This window comes from Cervus canadensis, chromosome 3, assembly GCF_019320065.1.
Source record: "Cervus canadensis isolate Bull #8, Minnesota chromosome 3, ASM1932006v1, whole genome shotgun sequence".
NCBI classification, from domain to species: domain Eukaryota; kingdom Metazoa; phylum Chordata; class Mammalia; order Artiodactyla; family Cervidae; genus Cervus; species Cervus canadensis.
Window position 1 is genome coordinate 25,193,158 of NC_057388.1, and position 21,569 is coordinate 25,214,726.

At 37.0% G+C, this 21,569-nt stretch overlaps 1 protein-coding gene across 8 annotated transcripts in view; it reads left to right on the forward strand.

The window, feature by feature from the left end:
• HDAC9 (histone deacetylase 9) overlaps nucleotides 1-21,569 on the forward strand; it is a 980,387-nt gene that overhangs the window by 435,347 nt on the left and 523,471 nt on the right. For 7 of the 8 annotated variants that reach the window (XM_043462784.1, XM_043462790.1, XM_043462787.1 and 4 more), the window contains exon 3: nucleotides 7,969-8,031. In XM_043462784.1, coding sequence (XP_043318719.1) covers nucleotides 7,969-8,031 — 63 coding nt within the window. Of the gene's footprint in view, nucleotides 1-7,692; nucleotides 7,731-7,968; nucleotides 8,032-21,569 lie in introns of those variants that run through there. The other variant, XM_043462791.1, reaches the window with a different exon arrangement.

Sequence of the window (21,569 nt, forward strand, 5' to 3'; positions counted from 1 at the left end):
TTTCTCGGGCTCCAAAATCACTGCAGATGGTGACTGCAGCCATGAAATTAAAAGGCGCTTGCTCCTCGGAAGAAAAGCTATGACAAGCTTAGACAGAGTATTAAAAAGCAGAGACATTACTTTGCCAACAAAGGTCCATCTAGTCAAAGCTATTTGATTTTTCCAGTAGTCATGTATGGATGTGAGAGTTGGACCATAAAGAAGGCTGAGCACCGAAATATTTATGCTTTCGAACTCTGGTGCTGGAGAAGACTCTTGAGAGTCCCTTGGACTGCAAGGAGATCAAACAAATCCTAAAGGAAATCAATTCTGAATATTCATTGGAAGGACTGATGCTGAAGCTGAAGCTCCAATACTTTGGCCACCTGATGGGAAGAACTGACTCACTGGAAAAGACCCTGATGCTGGGAAAGATTGAAGGCAGGAAGAGAAGGGGACAACAGAGGATGAGATGGTTGGATGGCATCACCGACTCAATGTACATGAGTTTGAGCAAGCTCCAGAGATGGTGATGGACAGGGAAACCTGGTGTGCTGCAGTCCGTGGAGTCACAAAGAGTTGGACACGACTGAGCAACTAAGCACATAGCTCCCAACTATAGTATCTATCCAGATCATAACTATGACTATTAATTTTTGGCAATCAGAATCACTCTATTTCCGAGATGATAAATATTAAAGGTACTGTTACACAAGGATGAAACTCACTTTGTAATATAATAAAAAATTAAAAATTTGAAGTGTACCAAATTGCAAAGTTTAGAATACTGATTTTATTTAACTGGAATTCTCCCCAAATTTTTATTTTCATAGCCCTATAGCCAAAAATAGCGTTTTTGTCTTGCAACTGAGATTTCTGCTTAAAGTTTCTAGTGTTATAAATACCTTGTATATACATAGTTTGGTAAACATAGTATAGGTTAGCCAAGGATATACAATTTGAAATACAAAATCAGTATTAAATGGTCTTCTTCAGTCTATTATCACGTTCATTTTCATTTTGAAAAACTGTACTATAATAATAATGCTTTATTTGAAATTAGACCCAAAATAGATAATTTATTTATATCTTTAGCCATCTAATCATTGCTTTGAAAAGGATGATCTTAACTACTAGTTCTCAAACTTCATTGTGCATCAGAATCACTGGAAGGGCTTTTATAATTCAGATCCCCCCAGAGATTTTCATTTAACAGTTCTGACCCAATAAACTGTATTTCTAAACAAGTAACTGGATGATCCTGATGCTCTATAATCCGCTAAAAATAGAATAAATCATGGATCAATCCATCCAGTTTGAAGGGAAGAGTTAGAAAAGAAATGATTTCAGTCAAAGCAAAGCCAACAATTCTAGGGTTTTTATGGGAGTTTTGTTTTCATTTGGAACAGTCTCCCTGGAATTTCATTGCTCATGTGTTTATGCAGACCCTTTCCCTCCAGGGAATTTTCCCTTATCTGAAGATCTTCTGGTAATCAGTTAGGTTGTTATAGTATAGAGGAATGACCTGTAAATCGATTATCCATCATTAGTAAGAGGGCTTCCTGGTGGCTCAGTGTAAAGGAGCTGCCTGCCAGTGCAAAAGACAGGCGTTCAGGCGTTCGATCCCTGGGTCAGGAAGATCTCCTGGAACAGGAAATGGCAACCACTGCCGTATTCTTGCCTGGGAAATCCCACGGACAGAGGAGGCTGGCAGGCTACAGTCCATAGCGTTGCAAAAGAGTCAGACATGACTTAGCGACTAAACAACAGCAACAAATTTAATAAGCATTTTTCCAAGAGACAGCCATTTCAGAAAAATAAGCTACTTAGTTCAAAATAAAAATGAGTACATTGCACTCTCCCTCTCCTTGCTGCTCCTCTGGGGTCCAGGAATCAAGTCAGTTGCCTGCAGGTAAGTGTGTGTATCTTCATCGCTGTGACAATACTTTGAGAAGTGTGAGGTTGGGAGAAGCATTAACATGAGTGAGAAAGAGTACATGGAGGAGTAAAAGCTCTGGGTGAGTAATTGTAGCTTCTTATAAAGCACTATTGAGTATTTTAGGCAAATGAGTTTTAAATCCCACTGCATCTAGATTCTAGAACCATGGGATTTGGTTGTACATAAGAAGTCTGTGCTTGATTATAGATGAACAGAGGATGTATTATGGTGGAAGAATAGATCAGGTTATAGCACCTTCTTTGCTTTTTTTCCAGTGGAGTTTTCTGTAATCATTTTATTTGTGGATATATTTTGATGCCATATAGATTTTTTAAGCTATAATTTAAAATTTTAAATAAAATTGAATTTAAATGTTTGATTAAATTTTTTTTCATCTTCCTATATATCCTTTAAAAGAATTGGAATTGTCATAATTACTTTTGAATGACAGTTTACATTAGGATTCAATGCCTATTTTAATATTTTGCCCTATTCTTTTTTACATATTAAGTAAATGTAATATTTAGATCAGTTTCCAAAATGTTTATTAAATTGAATTAAAATTTTAAAACTACCCATCTATTCTAGCCTTACATTTGTATTAACTTGTTATAGTTCTTATAATATGAAAGGTAGTATCTTTTTTTCCTGGTCAGTAAAATTGGTTTTGCAAACACCCAGAAGGAAACTTAGTCACATTTCTTTACCGACTTTATTGAGATGGTGTGAGAAGAATTACTTCGATATTCTTAATATTTAAGTTCTTAGACAATAGAGGTAATCAATATACTTGGTGGTGATTTTAATGATGCTGTTTTCCCCCCAGAAACAAGTGGCATCTATTTTATATAAGGGTCCTGTGTCTTTTTGCTCTAAACTAAGTTTTCACTATCAAGAGTTGACAGACAAGTCTGCTAATGACAAAACATGCTGGAAGAATGCATGGATGAAATATAAATAAACCTGAAATTATATAACTTGATCAGAGTGAAGAAGATCCATTATTTGGTGGATTGCCCTATCTGGGGACCTCTGAGAATGGATAATTACTTTTTTGAGTTTCACTTTATTTTATTTTGTATGATTATAAAAGCTTGGTGAATATTTTTGTAAATTGTAGTTTGAGGGAATAATGTAAATGTAAAATGACAAGAGATTTATATTATGTCAATACAGGTGGTCCCCAATGTTAGTGGTTCAGTTACCGAACCAGGTTCATCCTGCTGACACACAGCAAGCCAAAACGCTGAACCCCTGGAGATTTTCAGCAGAGAGAGGACTTATTGGAAAGGCAGCCCAGTAAGAAGACCAAAGAACAAATCTCACAGACCAAGGGCTAGGGGTATTGATGGGATAAAGAAAAGCAGGGGCGTCTGAGGCATGGGGAGCTTGGGAAGCCTGCGGAAAGGTGATTGGAAAAAGGTGCAATACTTGTCTTTAGGTGCAGGTGCAACTAAGCTAAAGGCTCCTACACGTTCAAAAGGTCACTTGGTGAACACTCGGCATGCCCATTTGAAGAGGCTATGGTCCTATCCAGTCTTAACCAACTCAGCTCAAATTATATGCCACTGACTCCAGGCTTTTGGAAAACTTCTTAGGCAAACATCTTACTGTTTAGGCCATGTGCTCTTGGAGGACATGCAAATATTAAAACAACCTTGATTAGTCCAGGCAGGTGAAATAGATTTGACTAATCACTATGCATGGTTTCAGTTCCATTTACCAGTTTTCAACTGTACCATGGTGAGAAAAAGACAAGCATTTAGTAGAAACCATAGTTGATGTTTTGGTCTTTTCTGTGCTAGTGATAGGCCTTTTGATATTTTCTGAAGATGCTGGGCAGCAGCCATGAGCCACAGTTCCTAGTCAGCCACACTGTTCGCTGGGTAAATAACCAATATCTTAAAAACATTCAGTTTTCACTTTCAGCACAGTATTCAGTCAATTATACGAGATATTCAATACTCCATGTAAAATATGCTTTGTACTAGATGCTTTTGTCCAACTGTAGATTTCCCTAAGTGTTCTGAGCCTGTTTAAAGTAGGCTAGGATAAGTTATGATGTTTGGTGGGTTAAGTGTACATTAAACTCGTTTTGACTTAATGATATTTTTCATGCAGGGGTTTATTGGGAAGTAACCACAACTGTAGTCAGGGAAATTCTGTACTAGGATTTTTTTTAAAGAGAAAGTACGTGTTTTTTTAAAATATATTTATTTATTTATTTGGCTGTACCTGGTCTTAGTTGTGGCATGTGGTATCTAGTTCCCTGACCAAGGGTTAAACCCAGGTCCTCTACATTGGGAGTGTGGAGTCTTAACCACTGGGCCTCCAGGGACGTCTCTGTACTAGAATTTTTGTCTTCTCTCTTATATGTTTATCACTAGTTTTATGTATTCGGTTTAAAATCACTCTGAGACAATTGAATGGTTCTATTTTTCATAAGTAGATAATACCAAAGTTTCTTCTGAATGTCTCAGATACTTATTTGCATTATAAGGGATGAAATGGTAGGCTTGAGAACATGAATGCTGGTCCTGCTAGGCTAGACTACCTGTTAGAAACTAAGCAAGTCTCTTTTGTCATAACTCCATTAGTGAATGCTTTTTGCATCCTTCATAGCCCTAAAAAGTTTCTTTACTTTCTTCATGTGTAAATTAGGCAGACCATTTGTACTAGATCAACTTTTTCTTTCCTTCCAGTTTTACTGAGATATAATTGACATACAGCACTATATGTTTAAGGTGTAGGGCATAATGTCTTGGCTTACATACAGCATTAATGATTACCACAAGTTTAGTGATTCATCTGATACATCATCTACTATAGATACAAGATAAAGTGAAAAGAAAAACATTTTTTTCTTGTGATAAGAACTCTTGGAATTTACTCTCTTCACAACTTTTTTTTATAATAGACAACAGTGTTAATTATATTAATCATATATTAACTAATTATGTATTATATAATATAATGATTATGTTGTACATTACATGTGTATTCTTTTATCTTATAACCAGAAGTTTGTACCTTTGACCACCTTCATCCAATTCCTTTCCCCTTACCCCTCTACTCTGGTAATCACAAATCTGATTTTTTTTTTTAATGAGTTTGTCTTCAGAGTATGACTGACCTACAACACAGTGTTAGAATCCTGGTCCACAGCATAATGACTTGAGATACTTCCACACATTACAAAATGATAGTGATGATAAATCCAGTTACCATCTGTCACCATACACCATATTTTTTTCCTTAATTTTTGTTTTAACACAAGAAGTCATTATTCAAAAGAAATCATTTCAAAGTAAGCAGATGAAAATTAGGCTGCTCTGGCTCAGGGAAGACCCTCTTCTGGAGAACACTATGAGTCAGCTCCCAGGTACCCTGGCATCCTGGGGGACAGAGAGTTTGGACATCATTATAGATGTCCTCCCAGGTCTAAAATGCTGTGATTGGTTACATAATCTCTAAGTTGCCGGAAACACAGAATTTCCATTTCTGGAGTTTTTAAACACCAATTTCTTAATAGAGTGAAGGTTTACTTATAATAGCAGATGAAATTAAATAGTTTTTCCCATTGACAGGAGCATAAGGTTTTCTTGTTTTGCTTAAGTCAAATGTAATTTGGAATAGCTCTTTAAAAAAATCTTGTAATTTATCTGTTCAAATATAATTGTGCAATGTGTGTGTGCTAAGTCGCTTCAGCCGTGTCTGACTCTTTGCGACCCCATGAACTGTAGCTCACCAGGCTCCTCTGTCTATGGGATTCTCCAGGCAAGAATATTGGAATGGGTTGCCATGCTCTCCTCCAGGGGATCTTCATGACCCAGAGATCAAACCCAGGTCTCTTAAGTCTCCTGCACTAGCAGGTGGGTTCTTGACCACTGTCGCCACCTGGGAATTGTGCAATAAGTAGAAGTTAATATATGAAAGAAGGAAAATTTAGTGCCGTTTTTTAACAGTGCCTATTTAACCTGCCTATTGACTTAACATGCTTCCTCCTTTTCACCAAAATTCTGTCTCCTTGTTCTTTTTCTAATGCCTCACACTCTGGTTGACGAACATTCCTCCTTCATTTGATTGTCCTGAGACCCTTGAAACACTCTGCTGTTTCCCTTTCTTTCTGTGCTGCTACCAGTGCCTTAGGAATTTTATTTTTCTTGCCGATCTAGTTTAGAAAAAGGAGACTATCTCCCAGACCATTGGATTTTTCACTTTGGGATTTGCCCTTGGGAGTTGCTGGAAGCTAGCAAGCCAATTTATGATGTAGAATTTATTCCTCATGTAGAAAAGATGTTGTATGGATGCACCAGAAACTATAGAATTTTTAGTACTAAATTCTGTAGCTCATTTACTTTACAGGTGAGTTCCACAATATGTGTTGGTCTGGGAATGTATCAACTATTATAAATACTATTTCTATAGAAAAGTGAGGTCTGTATTTCAGGCAATCAGTGTAGAGATGAATGCTGAACATTCATCTGGGGACTGACTGTTTATATTTATTGAACCACAGGTGCTTACATGCAGTAGTGCTGCACCATCCATAAGAAAAGTACCTACACAGGAAAAGTACCAACACGTTCTTTTCCTTTTGCAGGTGAACTGAATTTCGCCTGAAAAGCTGAAATGGAGCATTTTTAGGTCTAAGTTGTATATAAATGTATGTGTGTGTGTGTGTGTGTGTGAATACACACACACACATATATATATATATTCATATATACACACACTTTAAAAAATTTAGATATAATAGAAACTGAATAGGATATAATAGATAGGTAGTACTAAGATTGCATTAAGATTTGTGAAGCGGACAGTTGCCTTACATTAAATATCAAGTAAAAAAATCAAGCTAGTCCTTCATAAACATTTTTTTCTGTGCTTGTTTTCTGAAACTACCTCTACTAAATCTCCTGTCAGTCTTGAAACTAGAAGGCAGAAAAGCTTCTAGTGCTACAGCCAACTGCAGTGTAGCCAGAGAAACAGGCAACAAAAATAGAACACCAGGATTGCTGTGCGTGGGTGAGGCAGAAACCACATTATGAGCAAAAGCTTCCAGTATTATTTTAGAACCAATACAGAGCTCTGCACTTCTCTCCTCTCTCTTCCAAAAACACATACTACAAAAATAAAATGAAATGAAATGTATGTGCATTTGCCCTCTTAGAATTATGATTCTTGATTCTGCGCGCCCCCCCACCCCCCACCACCCCCTGCTTTCTTTGGAAGCAAATCGCCAGTATGGAAACAGTGTGTAAAGCAAGCTTGGAGGGAGGAAAGAGTTAATGGCTTTTAAGGCCCTGCAATAGAGAATTATGGTTTGAAAGATAGAGGCTGGACAGCTGGGTTTGCTGGGGTATTTTTAAATGCATTAATGCAGGCTCCAATCACTCGGCCATGCTTGACCTATTTTTGGCTCAGGCCGACCATTGTTCTATTTCTGTGCCTGTGGGCCATGCTGTTGTTGATTCATATGCAAATGGATTATCACTAGCTTTAGCCAAGTTGAGCTGAGAGAGACCAGAGAGGAGGAAGAGACACACACAGATAGCAGAAGGGCACCGGCCGAAGCCACTGGCAGGACTGACTGACGGTTCCTACAAGGAAACTCTAGCAGCCTGAGGAACTAAAAGCCAGGTTTAATTGGTTTCTTTTTCTCGTGGGTAGAGTTAATATTTTTCTACTTACTCTGACAAAGCAATAACCCTGAAGCACACTCCTAGTTCCCACCTGCTTTTAGTTTCCGGGATAGCCTAAACTCCAGAGAGCCCTAGCATCCACGGGTTCCTTTCTGCTTTGTGCACAGGTTGGTAACATAGGAAAAGTGCCCAGGTCTTCTGAAAAGTGCGTGTCCCTCTGAACAGAAAGCAAATCATTGTTGAAGTTGATCCTCTGCCGCTTTTCCTTGGGGAGGAGGGAGGACCAGCCAGGGTAGCTCCTGGGGCCCGTGCACTGAGCAGCGATGAATCTTTCATGTAGCTGAAGTAAGAGTGATTGGAATATGCTGCAGACAATTTACGAGACTGACTCGTGTTTTTCTTCAGATGGGGTGGCTGGACGAGAGCAGCTCTTGGCTCAGCAGAGAATGCACAGTATGATCAGCTCAGGTAAGATCTTTCTTCATCACTGAGCCGTTTTCTGTGTGAAAAGGGGGCTGACTTGGGAAATGCAGCTCAGGGAAGCGCCTCTCTTAAGGGTCTGCTGCTTTTTGGTGTTGATGTTGCTGTTTCCTTGGTGCATCTGGAAGGTTTAACTTAGATCCCTTCCATCGCTGTTTCCGTGCATATTCAGTGCTCAGGGACAGGCTGCTTCTGAATGAAATCGCCAAGCTTCTGATGAAGGATGGGACTGAGATAAGTAAAATGTAGTTGGGGGTGTTTTGCAACTGACTGACTGTGCAGTTAGAAAGAGGAGATGTGTACTGACTGTATGTGTGTTCTAGTGGGACTTTAAAAATCAGGTAAGTTCATACTGGGGCTGCAGCTTCCCTTGCAGCCGTCTCTAGCCAGATGATTTTATATTTACAGTGTGCCTACAGAATCACATCTATTTATAGACCTACCTTTTGAAATGTGTTTGCTAGAAGAGTTGTGAAGGTAGTTTTAATTTGGCTTTTTTTCTTCTCTCAACCCAAAATGAAACTTCTTAAGGATGAAATAAATTTATTATTAGCAGATGGTTATTTTAATCATCTTCAAAGCTTTTGGGGAGTCTATCATTGTCAGGCAGATGCAATGGTATAACACACATATAAAGATGTTATATGCAGGTGCAACATTTTAAAGGATAACAGAAACAGACTCCGATTTCTAGTTTCTCTGTTGAATATGCTTGTGCCTTCAAGAAGCTGAGCTGATGGGAGATGAAGCTTGTCAGCTTTATCAGTTTCTGTTTGTTAAAAGCACAGACTCTCTGGGCAATAGCACGGTACTTGGGTACTTGTAATTGTTGCTTTTCATATTTATCCCTTACAGCTAGTTCTTAAAGCTTGAGGGACTTTTTGTCTTGGTTCTCTTCGGAAAGCTTCAGTCTAAATTGACTTAAAGTTCTCCCTCACGTCTTCTGTGTTTCTGTGTGGGCTTAATCATAATGATAGATCACCACCTAGATTTCCATATTAAGAATGTGGCATAAAGCAGCGTTTACTTGGTAGAACTAGATGGGAAAGAAAGATTCCACAGGTTGGCTTGATATCTGTTTTAGCATTGAACGCCTTCTCATCTCTGGATCTGTGTTTGAAGCAAGTTTTCTTTGAAGCTCGGTTATTTGTAATGATTTTAGGATCCTTCCGTTCCATAGTAAAATATCAATTTTGGGTCATTTTGGTATGTTCACACTTAAGTGACAGGACTTATATTAATTCATAGTGCCTGCTCATTAAAAGCAAACATACCAGAATTTCTGTCAGCTGCAAAGCTAACTGAAGCATGAGGAGGGGTCAGCCTGTATGTCTCTGATGGAACCTGGTCACTTAGCATTTTATTTGTAAATATCTACCAACTCTATTTAAATTACTATTTTAGATGTCTGTTCAGTACTACACTTTGTCCTTTTAGTCCTCATCTCCGTGTTACAAGTTTACTATTTCTTTCATGTGGTAGAAAACAAGCTGTGCCTTTCAAGCAGAGACTGTCTGCTAGCACTGAACCCTGCTACAGGTGTTTGCAAGCTTCACTTTTTCTCGATATCTGATAATTATACACAAATTTACTGCAATTTCAGTTGAGATTGTCATTTTCATGACATTTCATGATTTTTTTTATACAAAGCAACAATATTTTCAAGCAGGGACCTGCTTGAGACTGTCTGTGCTGTTGTCAGTTTTACAGGAAGAAACATGTAAGCCCCAGTAAATGAAACGTGATGTCAATTGACATCCACTCCCAAACCTGTCTGGTATAAATAAGGAAACTCCAAGTTCTATTTATTTTTAAATTTGAAACATAAAAACATTTGCGTTCTTCCTACAATGTCCTATAACTTTTGGTTTTATTAGCATATTATTATATGCCCTTAAATTTAATTTCCCTAGTGTTGTGTACTGCTGAGGCAGTGACTCTCAAAGGTGGTGTCACTGAGTATTTTACAAAATGCTGGTGTCTGGGGTCTGCCTCTAGTGTTTCTATTTAAATGGTTTGAGAAACAGCCTGGACACTGGGGTTTTTTAAATCCTGAGTAATTCTAATATGCAGCAAACTTTGGTTATCACTGATATAGGGGAAAGGGGAAGTGATAATGATGCTGGTGACCCATATTGGTAGGGTTTGCCCTTTAATTGCTAAATTAGAGGTGTTTTTGTTTACATTTAGCTACAGATCTTGTTCAATTCCTCTTTGGACCAGTGGCATAGATGTGACTGAAAGGGTTAGAAATTGATGGGAGTTTCTAGATCTGAAAGAGAAAAAGATACACTGTAGCAGTGCAAGGTGGAGGGAATACTGTTGGAGGAGCTGAGAGCTCTGTGTTCTAGCCAGAGCTCTGCTGCTAAGTTGTGGAACTGGTTTACTCACTTGTAAACTGAAGAATAAAGATGTCCTCCTGCTTACCTCTTGGCATTCCTGTGAAGGTCAAAGGTAACACGTCATTAACATGTGTTCTCACTATTTTTTTATTAATACTTTTAGTGAATGAACTTGGGTTTCTGGTTCTTCATTACCAAGATCTATCTCACTGAATGAGCCAGATAAGCTATAGATTATAAATTTTCCTTAGTTACCTTATAAATCAGGGTTTGGTTTTGTTTTCCTGGTCTGATAAGAATTAAATTCTCTCCTTGGGCAAATGGTGACTTTTAATCAGAGTAGCGTGTGTGTGTGTGTGTGTGTGTGTGTGTGTGCACATGCGCGCACACACGCTATGAAATGTCTTATTACATAATATTCAAAGGCGAAGAAGTTGCAGAATTATCAGTGAAATCCCAGCAGCAGATTTCTTGAAATTAGCTGTTTGCAAAGCTGTGTTTTCTCGTTAGTCATTGCTTTCCAGTTCCTATTTGTTTTTCTAGTTATATTGGATACTGTGCATTAATATCGATGACTTTACTTGAGAGCTTTTTATACACTATTGAATTACAAGTGCTTTTTATGGTTCCGTTTTTTCCTAATTCTGACCTAGCTACGCTAGACATCTAAGGTAGAATTAGGTTCTATAGTGTAGTCTGCTAGTGTTTCTTTCTTTCTTTCTTTCTTTTTTCCAGTAAAAATGCTTTATAATGTTGGATCTTGCAGTTCGGTATGAGTGACGCATCTAGCCAGGTCAGTCTCCACTTTTGTGGCTGTGTGGGCCAATGTAAGTGGTAAGTGGCAGAAGCTGAAGCACAGACAAGCTCTGACCCAGGTCACTCAGCAGGGGCTGGCAGAATTCGGGGTGTTGTCCCGTTGCCAGTCTTGTTGCTTAATACGTTGGACAGCAGAGCCATCCAGATGATATTGGAATGATTATTATGAAAGAATTTCCTAGAGTTTGTACAGCATCATTGTAAAACACGTTTACAATAAGGAAAACTCCTGTTTTCACTATGTATTCTTATTTTAGGGTATAAAAGAAAAACATTGAAATCTAAATTCTGAATTTCTTGTAAGGAAAATGTCTCTTCCCCCTTTCAGAATCCTTTTATCTCCTTGGTGTGTATTGTCGAGGGAAAATGAACATTTTAGATTCAGTAGTCATTTATGTCTACTTGGAAAGCAGAATCTAATTATGAAAATGCAAGTCTGTGAAATGCCCCTGTCATGTCAAGAATCACTTCTGGCATTCCCCATAATTACTATTTTTGCCATTCTCTAACTCAGGTTATCTTTACTTACAAGGTTGTTATCAATTGAAATATTTGATAGGTAGCAATCAAAAAGCTGGTTATGAGTAGGCCCATTGAGAATGGGGACAAGAATGAATATTTTATTTTTCTGTGGGTAACACAGGTGGCATAATTGTTGTTATGTCCTTTAAGTAAGGAAATTCAGTAAAATCCCTCAGAAGACTATCATAAGCCCAAACTCTGAATTTAAAAAGGTCATTTTTGAGATGAGAAATTTGAAAACGTACTCTATTATGTCTCACCGCTGATCGATAATGAAGGAATCCTAAAATAGTATAAACTGTCTACCCCTCCACCCACCCCACCCCCATACACAACACTTAGCATTAACTGGGCAAAGAAAATGATTTGACCTAATGCAACATATCTCAGAAACTGGCAGTCAAAGGAAAAATGGAAGCCGGGATCTTTGATCAGAACTGAGAGACTTTACAGGGCCTGAATTCTGTTCCTCCTTAGAATTTTACTGACAAGTTGACAACTTCCTGAAAATTTTCACTAATGTTCCCATAACTGGAGAGAAGCAAACTGAGTGGACATCCTCAGCTTTTGGTGGTGGTGGTGTTTTTTTCTTGTGACTGAGGCATAGTATAAAGGATTCTGGAAGAGAAACTGGTGAGATGGAGGAAGGTGAACAAATGCTCCCTCTCCAGAGAAATGAAGACTTCAGAGCAACACTGTAAATTGGAAACAAAAAGACCCATAGCTTTTTGCAGTGAAATACTCTTCCCCGAAATCTAATCTGATAGATCCCACTAAGAAAAAAGCATCAACTTCACTGAGACCATGAAATTGTGTACTAATTTATTCCTGCAAGTAGACCACCTTAGTAAGAACATAAATTCCATAAAGCAGAAGCTCAAAGATAAGACGCTAAACCAATGATATGGGATGAAAAAGGATATTTTAAGTCTGGGAAAACAAATTTAGAATGAAAAAAAGCATGATAATTATAGAACAAAAATACTCATTAGAAATAGCAGGAAACAGAATAGATACCAGTGAAAATTTTTACCAACAAAGAGGAAAGGCTGGAGACAATCAGAGGGACTGAAAAAGGAAAATGGATTAAAGCAATTGGAGAGAAGTCAGTAATAAGACAGACAAAGACAGTGTACCAAAAGGGTTATTATGTCCCTGAAGTTGATATTCCGAAACATTGAAACAGAAGATCATTTTGTAAAAATAAAGAAAGATTATTTCACTGACAAGGAAAAAAAAAAAGAAATCTGCATATTGAAAGAATTCTCATCTTTTAGGAAAATTTGCTGCAAGTACTCAGTGCAGAGTCATATCCTAACTGGGCTATTGAATTTCAAATTTTAAATAATTCTTCAGGGGTTCAGGCAAGTAAAGCAAAGATCTGCAGTGGGAGAGAGGGGGATGGGGAGAGAATGTGTGAAACTCAAGAAGGCTTATCAAACTTACCCAGCACTCCATGCCAGAAGATAATGGAATAAAAGCTCAGAAGCTGTAAAAGAAGTGCAACCTAATGTTCCACTCCAGTGAGATGTTATTGAAATATAGAGAAAATATGTTGGCAAGTTAGACATCCTCAACCACGGCCCAGACTGCTTGACAGGGAAGCCCACACAATGGGGAGGAAAAAAAAAGAACCTCAAACAAAAGCAAAAAGTGAAATGCAGTCAGAAGAGGAGGAGAAAGCATAGTTAGGTTAATGGAGCAAAAATTGAATCCTTTTAAACAAATGTGAGACTGTGGTTGTAGGACAAGAAGCAAATTTTATGAAGTAGGGTAATGTAAAAATATTCCTAAAGCTCTCATCAATGTGAGGCATTGGGGAGAGGTGAGATGTGGGGATGTGTGAAAGCACTAATATTGGCTCCTTTCTGAGCAGGGACAGACTCCCTGCTGTTTAAAATAGAAACACATGGTTTAAAAAAAGAGACTCCAAACACTGATTTCTTTTAAATAGTTTCTTCATTTAATCTTAGACATATCTTTTTGGAAATAGTACCTCATATAGAAAGGAAGCATTTATGTTTATTGTCTTTTCAAATGCAGTTTTTTGTTATTAAATTCATTTGAATTTATTTTTTTAATAAAAATAACTTTGGTGATATCTCATTTTATAAAAGTTTATTTTATCTATCTATCTCCCAGAATAATTCATATATAAATAGAAGAAAGTCAGGAAGAAATTGTGCATGGTGGTGGTAGGGGGACTTTTGTTTTCATTGTCAAGATTTTTGCCTTATATGAATTTTTATAAAATGCCCATATTTTCTAAAGTGTTTCTTACACACCCACACATGAAGCTACTATGCTGAAATACTAACACTGATTAACTGTAAATATTAGATATAGAAACTTGGTTAGTCTCCCACTGCACGTAACAGAAAATCCTATTCGAAGTAACAGTGACAAGATAATTTATCATTTAGTAAAATAGCGTGGTAATCAGTCATATCAATGGCAGTCAGATTGTTCATAGTTCTGCCGGTACTGCTGGTCTTAGAGTTGGTATCATCATAAGTCTCTTTCCTCCAGTAGTCTAAAGTTGATTGTAGCAGTTCCAGACATTGTCTACATGCACAATAAATTCCAGAGACATAGATGAGACAACTTTGCCTCCTTAGATGTTTTCTTAGTTTTTCTGAGAGGTTCTCTAGCAAGTTTTCTTTAATAACTCACTGACCAAAAGAACATCACCTGCCCATGTATTAGTGAGTCGTTGAAAAGAAGAATGAGACCGCTATGATAATTCCTTCAGACCATGACTGAGCCAGGGAAGGTGGAGCCTCCAACTAATAGTCTGACTTCCAGAAGAAAGAAGAAAGGGTAAGCAGAATGGATGATGTTAGCTAGACTCTACAGCATTTGCTGCTACAGTGTTGGTTGGTGGTTGGAATTTTCTTCTTTATAATTTTCTTTAGTTTGTAATTTCTCAAAATACAAATAAGTGAAGGAAGTGGACTATGTAATTTCTCTTTCAGTTGAATTGTGTTACTTCATTCTCATGAAGATATACATCCATTTAAACACTGATTTTTTTCTTTTTTTTTTTTTACTATTATAGAACAGAAATCCTTTCTTAGTACTCTCTGTTGTTAGGAGTCCTAATACTAAAGAGACTGAAGTAATTGTGGAGGAAGACTGGATCCCTTTAGGCTGCAAGTCTTTTTTTTTTTTTTTTTTTTTTTTTAGGAAGGAGGAAAATCAACATTATGGACTGGTGTATTAAAGCTTTCATTGGAAATTTGAGTAAAATACTCATTTATTGTTGGCTTTGAGAGATACAGAAAGTATTGCAAGAAATTGTTAAAGAATGTGTAAACTTTTTCAGTACATTAAGGGAGGATTTTCTTTAAAATATTCAGAAAGCAATTTCTTTGCCAGTATGTTGCTATAGTCATTACATTTTCAGAGTAATGAACAATTTTAACAATCTGGGATGGAAACTTCGTTTTAACATTTTTTTTCCTGAATTAGAATACTTTGAAAACAATTTAATTGCAATAAAAGTCCACGGAATGACTTTTAAAACAAGCCTTCTTTAGATGAAATTCGAAGATATTTTGGCATGTGTTTCAAAACAGTGTGTCAGTACCGTGGTCTATCCAGTTCTTAAAAGGAAGTTGCAGTACTAGCGGTTATTAGCTTGGGATGTGAAATGCCCTTTATATTGGGCAGTTCTCCCTTTTCTGATCTTGGGAGATTGACAATTGGGATATGGAAGGACAAGAAAATACCTTGTTCCCACTAATTCCATTTTTTTCCATTAAGTCAGTTGTACAAAACAAATGTAATTTAAACAAGTTTTTTTTTTTTTTTTAACAATACTAAACAATGTGTACTTTTAAGTGTTATCGGAGAACTTTATGTTCAGTGCTTGATGAATACAAAACTAAGTCAGTCTTACGTTTTATAAAAATATCAGTTCCATTCATTATATCCATGTTAAATTTTCCATAGTAAAAATAAGTGATGGGCCTTTTATATGTGATGTTTTAAAAATACCCAATAATTAAATCCAATAAAAACTACATTTAAGGAAGAAGGAAATTTACCAAACCACAAACTATAATTAGTCATTTACTTATGATTAAACTCTTTGCATGTTGATAAGTCTGGAAATACCCCAGAACTTCACTTTCTTGTGTCTTCCCCTCATGTCTTCCCCTTCTTTCTCTACCACTTGTATTTGAAATGTTCAATTTGTAATTTATGTTCAGTACCGACACAGTTGTCGCCATGTGAATGTCATTTTCAATTATTCAATGTAAGTTTTGGTGGGTGGCTAAGGCGTGGCATTTCCAAGCTCAGTTAAAATATGATTCTGTCATGTATTTTTTTTTCAAAATTTGAAATTAAAAACAAACAACAACAACAGAGAAAAAAAGAAAAACCCGGGAAAATTTCTCTGCATTTCCATTAAATTACATTGTGGCCTGGGAGTTCTTGCTATTGTAGAAACATGTTTACCCAGAAAGTTTTCATAGAACCCCACATAGGGTGAGCTAGAAAAGCTCTTCATGAATTGGACTCAATTTAAGTTGTATTTGTGATGTTGGTTTTTAAATCTGCTTATGGATAGAATTCAAGTATTATTTTGAGTCTGTGATTTTACATAAGGAGCTACTCATTTTTTATTAGTAATAAATATTATCTCTCTCAGTGTCTTTATTGTTTCTTTCTGCCCCATCCTACTTGAATATAGTTGGTAAATCTCAGATTAGAAGGTCAGTGATTGGACCTATATATGCTCATCTTTTTTTTTTTTTTAAATCACTGTCATTCTTATTATTGATATAATGAGCTAATGTTTCAGAGCTTTTTCTATACCAGGCATTATTTTACCATTTAATCCTCTCCACAGCTTGAGAAGGGATACAGTACTTGCAGCGTATTTTACCAATGAGAACATTGTTTCAGGGAAATTTACTGATGGTCATCATGGCTTGGAGCTGACAGAGTCAGCTATAAACTTGTTCTTGTTTACCATATCCCTGCCACTCTTTCTCAAAGAGGAAAGTATTTAGCATGGTAGAATGGTTTTCATATCTGTTTGGTGCTAAAGATGTGGAATCGGCTATACTTATAAACACATATCTAGATACTCCTCTTGGTCCTGAGAAGTTTATAGCACACATATGCAACTTTGTTGAAATACTTTCTGGAGGAGCCTTACTTCACAACCCCAGAGCTTGATAATTAAACTGGAGTAAGTTAACAAGATCTAGGGCTGAGACCAACTTAAGGGAACCTTCAGTATTCCTTGAGATCGATGACACATGGAGTAATGAGCAGACACCATGGACAGAACCAGTTATCCCAGTGCACTTGGCTTAAGATTTCCAGTTCTCATAGTAACAGTAACATCTCACAAACCTTAAATGTTAAGGGTTATGGGGTTATACCACTTCAAAAGAACATGATTATTAATGTATTTTAGCTGACGAAAGTTTTTTTTTGTTTTTTGTTTTTTCAAATGTTCACACCGTGGGGCTCAGTTTCTTTCAGCCGAAGTATTTGAATTATACCCATCCTGGTCTTTACCTAGAAATAGGGGCAGGGAGAGATTAATAAAGTTTACATCTACACTCAAGTCCTGATTTCAACATGAAGTGTCAGATGTTTGAGCCAAGGGATGATCTAACTAACAGAATTAGATTCTGCCTGTTTTGAATATATATTGGTTCAATTTGGGTCCAGTTCAGGCATTTTGAGTGAAAACTGTATTTTTTTTAATCCTGACTTAAATTTTATTTCACTGGATGAATATTTTATGTTCTATAGGTAGCTTATTCATAAAATTCACCAATTAGATGCTAATTGAGTTATTCAAGACTCAACTCTTGGGTTTCCATCCACTGATTTTTATAATTCTATTCACTCTGAGAATCTCAAGCCACCTTTAGGAATCACTACATTGTAAAAGCATTATTGATTTTCATGTTATTAACCAACATAATTTATTGCCTTCGTGGGAGAAAGAAGCTTTCAGAAGATCATTAAATGCATTAAAATCTGCAGATGCCCACATGTCTGTGGCTCTCTTTAGCAGGCTGACTCCTTTGGGTCAGTTATTCTTAGCTTCCGTATTTCTATCTTATGGCATCGCAGGTCTAAGATTAGCTTGTTAGGCGTTATCATGCCATCTGAGTTACCTCCTAATATAACTCTACACTGGAATGATTATTTATAGAAAGAGCATTCTGTCATTTTTGGGTTATTTCTAGTAGTTTAAATAAAGAAGAATAACATTCAAGTGAAACCACAGATTCCTTCCTGCTGCCAAAACAACATGATAACTGTCTGCTTAAGGGGCAATAATGTTTAAATGTGTGTTTAGGGTGATTGCAGAATTCTTTTTATCTCTCCCACTCTGACAGAAAGGCGAGGCCTTTGGATAGTGATGTATAATGCTTATGGAAAGGCAAACAGGCAGCCTTGATGCTTTCTGTCACAGAGCACGGAAGACTCTGGTTGATGATGACAACATGAGACACACAGGGTTTATTCTTAGAAACAGACATTGCTAAGCTCTCTGGTGTTAACATGGCTCATACACAGGGCTCCTCGCTGTTGACCCTTACAGTGAAAATGGCATTTTATACATATACACAGACAAACTTTTTTCTTTTTTTACTTGCAAGAATGACTCTGTTATTAAGAAAACTGTTACAGTCTTTTAAAGCTAATAAGTCTAAATTCTATTAAATTTCACCAGTAGATACTGGAGATAGATTATTTTTAAAATCCCATGAAGATTGGGTTTAGAAATGGTTTCTTAAGACAACTGAATGTTAAAAGTACAGTGGATATACAGATTACTTATAAAGTATGGAAAAATAGGTGAATATACATCATAAATGATTTTTAATAATTTGTTACCATGCCTTTAAAATATATCTTCTGTGCTTTTGGCTTTATTGCAGCAGTATATAAAATATAGCTATAAAAGATTATAATAGCGTGTGATGTATTAATATAAGTTGCTGATTTTAAACAGATGAGATAAAATTCTTCAGTTCAGTTCAGTTCAGTCGCTCAGTCGTGTCCGACTCTTTGTGACTCCATGAATTGCAGCATGCCAGGCCTCCCTGTCCATCACCAACTCCCAGAGTTTCCTCAAACTCATGCCCATCGAGTCAGTGATGCCATCCAGCCATCTCATCCTCTGTCTTCCCCTTCTCCTCCTGCCCCCAATCCCTCCCAGCATCAGGGTCTTTTCCAATGAGTCAACTCTTTGCATGAGGTGGCCGAAGTATTGGAGTTTCAGCTTCAGCATCAGTCCTTCCAGTGAACACCCAGGACTGATCTCCTTTAGGATGGACTGTTTGGATCTCCTTGCAGTTCAAGGAGATCTTCTCCAGCACCACAGTTCAAAAGCATCAATTTTTTGGTGCTCAGCTTTCCTCACAGTCCAACTCACATCCATACATGACCACTGGAAAAACCATAGCCTTGACCAGACGGATCTTTGCTGGCAAAGTAATGTGTCTGCTTTTTAATATGCTATCTAGGTTGGTCATAACTTTCCTTCTAAGGAGTAAGCGTCCTTTAATTTCATGGCTGCAGTCACCATCCGCAGTGATTTTGGATCCCCAAAAAATAAAGTCTGACACTGTTTCTACTGTCTCCCCATCTATTTCCCATGAAATGATGGGACCAGATGCCATGATCTTAGTTTTCTGAATGTTAAGCTTTAAGCCAACTTTTTCACTCTCCTCTTTCACTTTCATCAAGAGGCTTTTCAGTTCCTCTTCAGTCTCTGCCATAAGGGTGGTGTCATCTGCACATCTGAGGTTATTGATATTTCTCCCGGCAATCTTGATTCCAGCTTGTGCTTCTTCCAGCCCAGCATTTCTCATGATGTACTCTGCATATAAGTTAAATAAGCAGGGTGACAATATACAGCCTTGACGTACTCCTTTTAAAATTCTTAGTATATTAAAAATGTAGATACAAGCCTCTGCTAGTTGTTTTGGTATAACTAACTCTTGATGAGCCAAACAAATTTCATGTATAATAAAACATGCAATTTCACATTTGAGAACTGTTCACTTAGCTTATTTAAACTATGTACTTAATTCAGAACTTAGCAATCAATATTTTGCTTTAAAATTAGAATTGTGATTTTAATCTGTTAAATTTGTATTTTGTATTTCCTCACTATTAACTCATTGTTAGATGATGAAAACGTGGAGGTGGTATGTTAATACATTTCCTATTGCACCTTAGTCAAAATGCTTTCGAATGGATAACTTAGAGCTCAGTCAGACTATTCATAATTTTGTTATTATTTACTGAAAAAACATATTACCTTTTTAAAAGATAAATATTTTTGTGCTTGTACTCAATATAAGGACTCCACTGACCATAAGAATTTGCAGAATGATGGACAAAAACAGGAGACACACAGCAATTCAACTGTATTCTCAAAGAAGCCAAGATGTAATAAATAAATTCAGAGGGTGTAAGTAGAAGCAATTATAGGAACCAGTTACATCCCAACCAGTCTTAATTAGCGGGTTGAAGATTTGGGAGGGTGATGTAATTGCTTGAAGCTTTGAAAGCTAAGGTGAAATAGTCAGTCATCTGTTCATCTTTTCACTCAAAAATATTTGAAAGTCATCCACAAAGCCAGGTATTGTTCTAGGGATAGAGGATCTAACTCTGAAACAGGACAAGGAAACACATGTAGATTTGATTGTTCAATTGAATGATGGATGGATGATAAGGCTACTTTAGATAGTAATAAGAACTAAGGGAAAACAAAATGGAAAAATGGGATGGAAAGTGACTGGTACCAGGGACCATATAACTATGGTAATCAAATAAAGTCTTTTGAGGATGCTAAAATATGAAGAAAATCTTCCCAATGAAAGTAGGTTTTCCATCAACATTGCATTTGGGCTAAGTCAAATAGAATAAAAACAGTTAGAAAAGAGCAGAAAATGTTACAGAGCTATTTTAGTTTCCATTTACCTCTGCCTTGTATGAGGAATGAGGGAACTTTTATCAGCATGTGGATGAGAAAGCCCAGGAAAGACTGTTGACTATGACTGTCTCTATTTTCCAAAGAGAGACTATGGAATCAGCTGAACTCTTCCTAGGATTAATACTGTTGTCTAGAAATTAAGGACCTTGTAGAGCTCCTTATCTTTGCTCTTTTCTGAAGATTTATCTTTGTCCCTATTCAAACTCTTGGCTCAACTGTGCTGAAACATCTTACTCCAGCAGTGGGAACCTAGAGAAGTGAATGCTTTCTCTTTCCTGGGGGCCAAAAAGAAGGGCAACAGTATGTGCTCATAGGCTGAAGAAGTGAAGTCTGAGAAGGTTTTCTCATGAACACAATATTGCACACTTTTTAAAAGGGGTATAAAATATGGTATAAACCAAAGTGTTTATTGAGCATCTACAGTGTGCTGGGTATTTAATTTAGGGAAATCATGGGTCAAACCTTATTAGGTGGTGGCTGTAGAACTGTAACTTCCAAACAAAATGTTTAGGATACATAATCTTCCTCATGTCAGCCACTGAATAGATTTGTGACAAGTGGTTGCACTAGTTGAGCAAGGAAGTACTTCATGGAGGTAATAGATCTATTTTAAAAAAAGAAGAAACAGCAGTGTCTAGGAGCTGTTTTCTCCTCATGTTCTGCTCTCTCATGAATAGGGAACAGTGATGGATACACACAGTAGAATGCACAAACATTTTTGAGGGACTGACACATTATCTCACATGCTTGATGCCTCATGGGGTTTTCCCTCAACATTCCAGTTGGTCTAAGTCAAATGGAATGAAAGCACAATTAGATAGAGCAGGAAGTGTTCTGAGGCTATTTTAAACTCCGCTGAC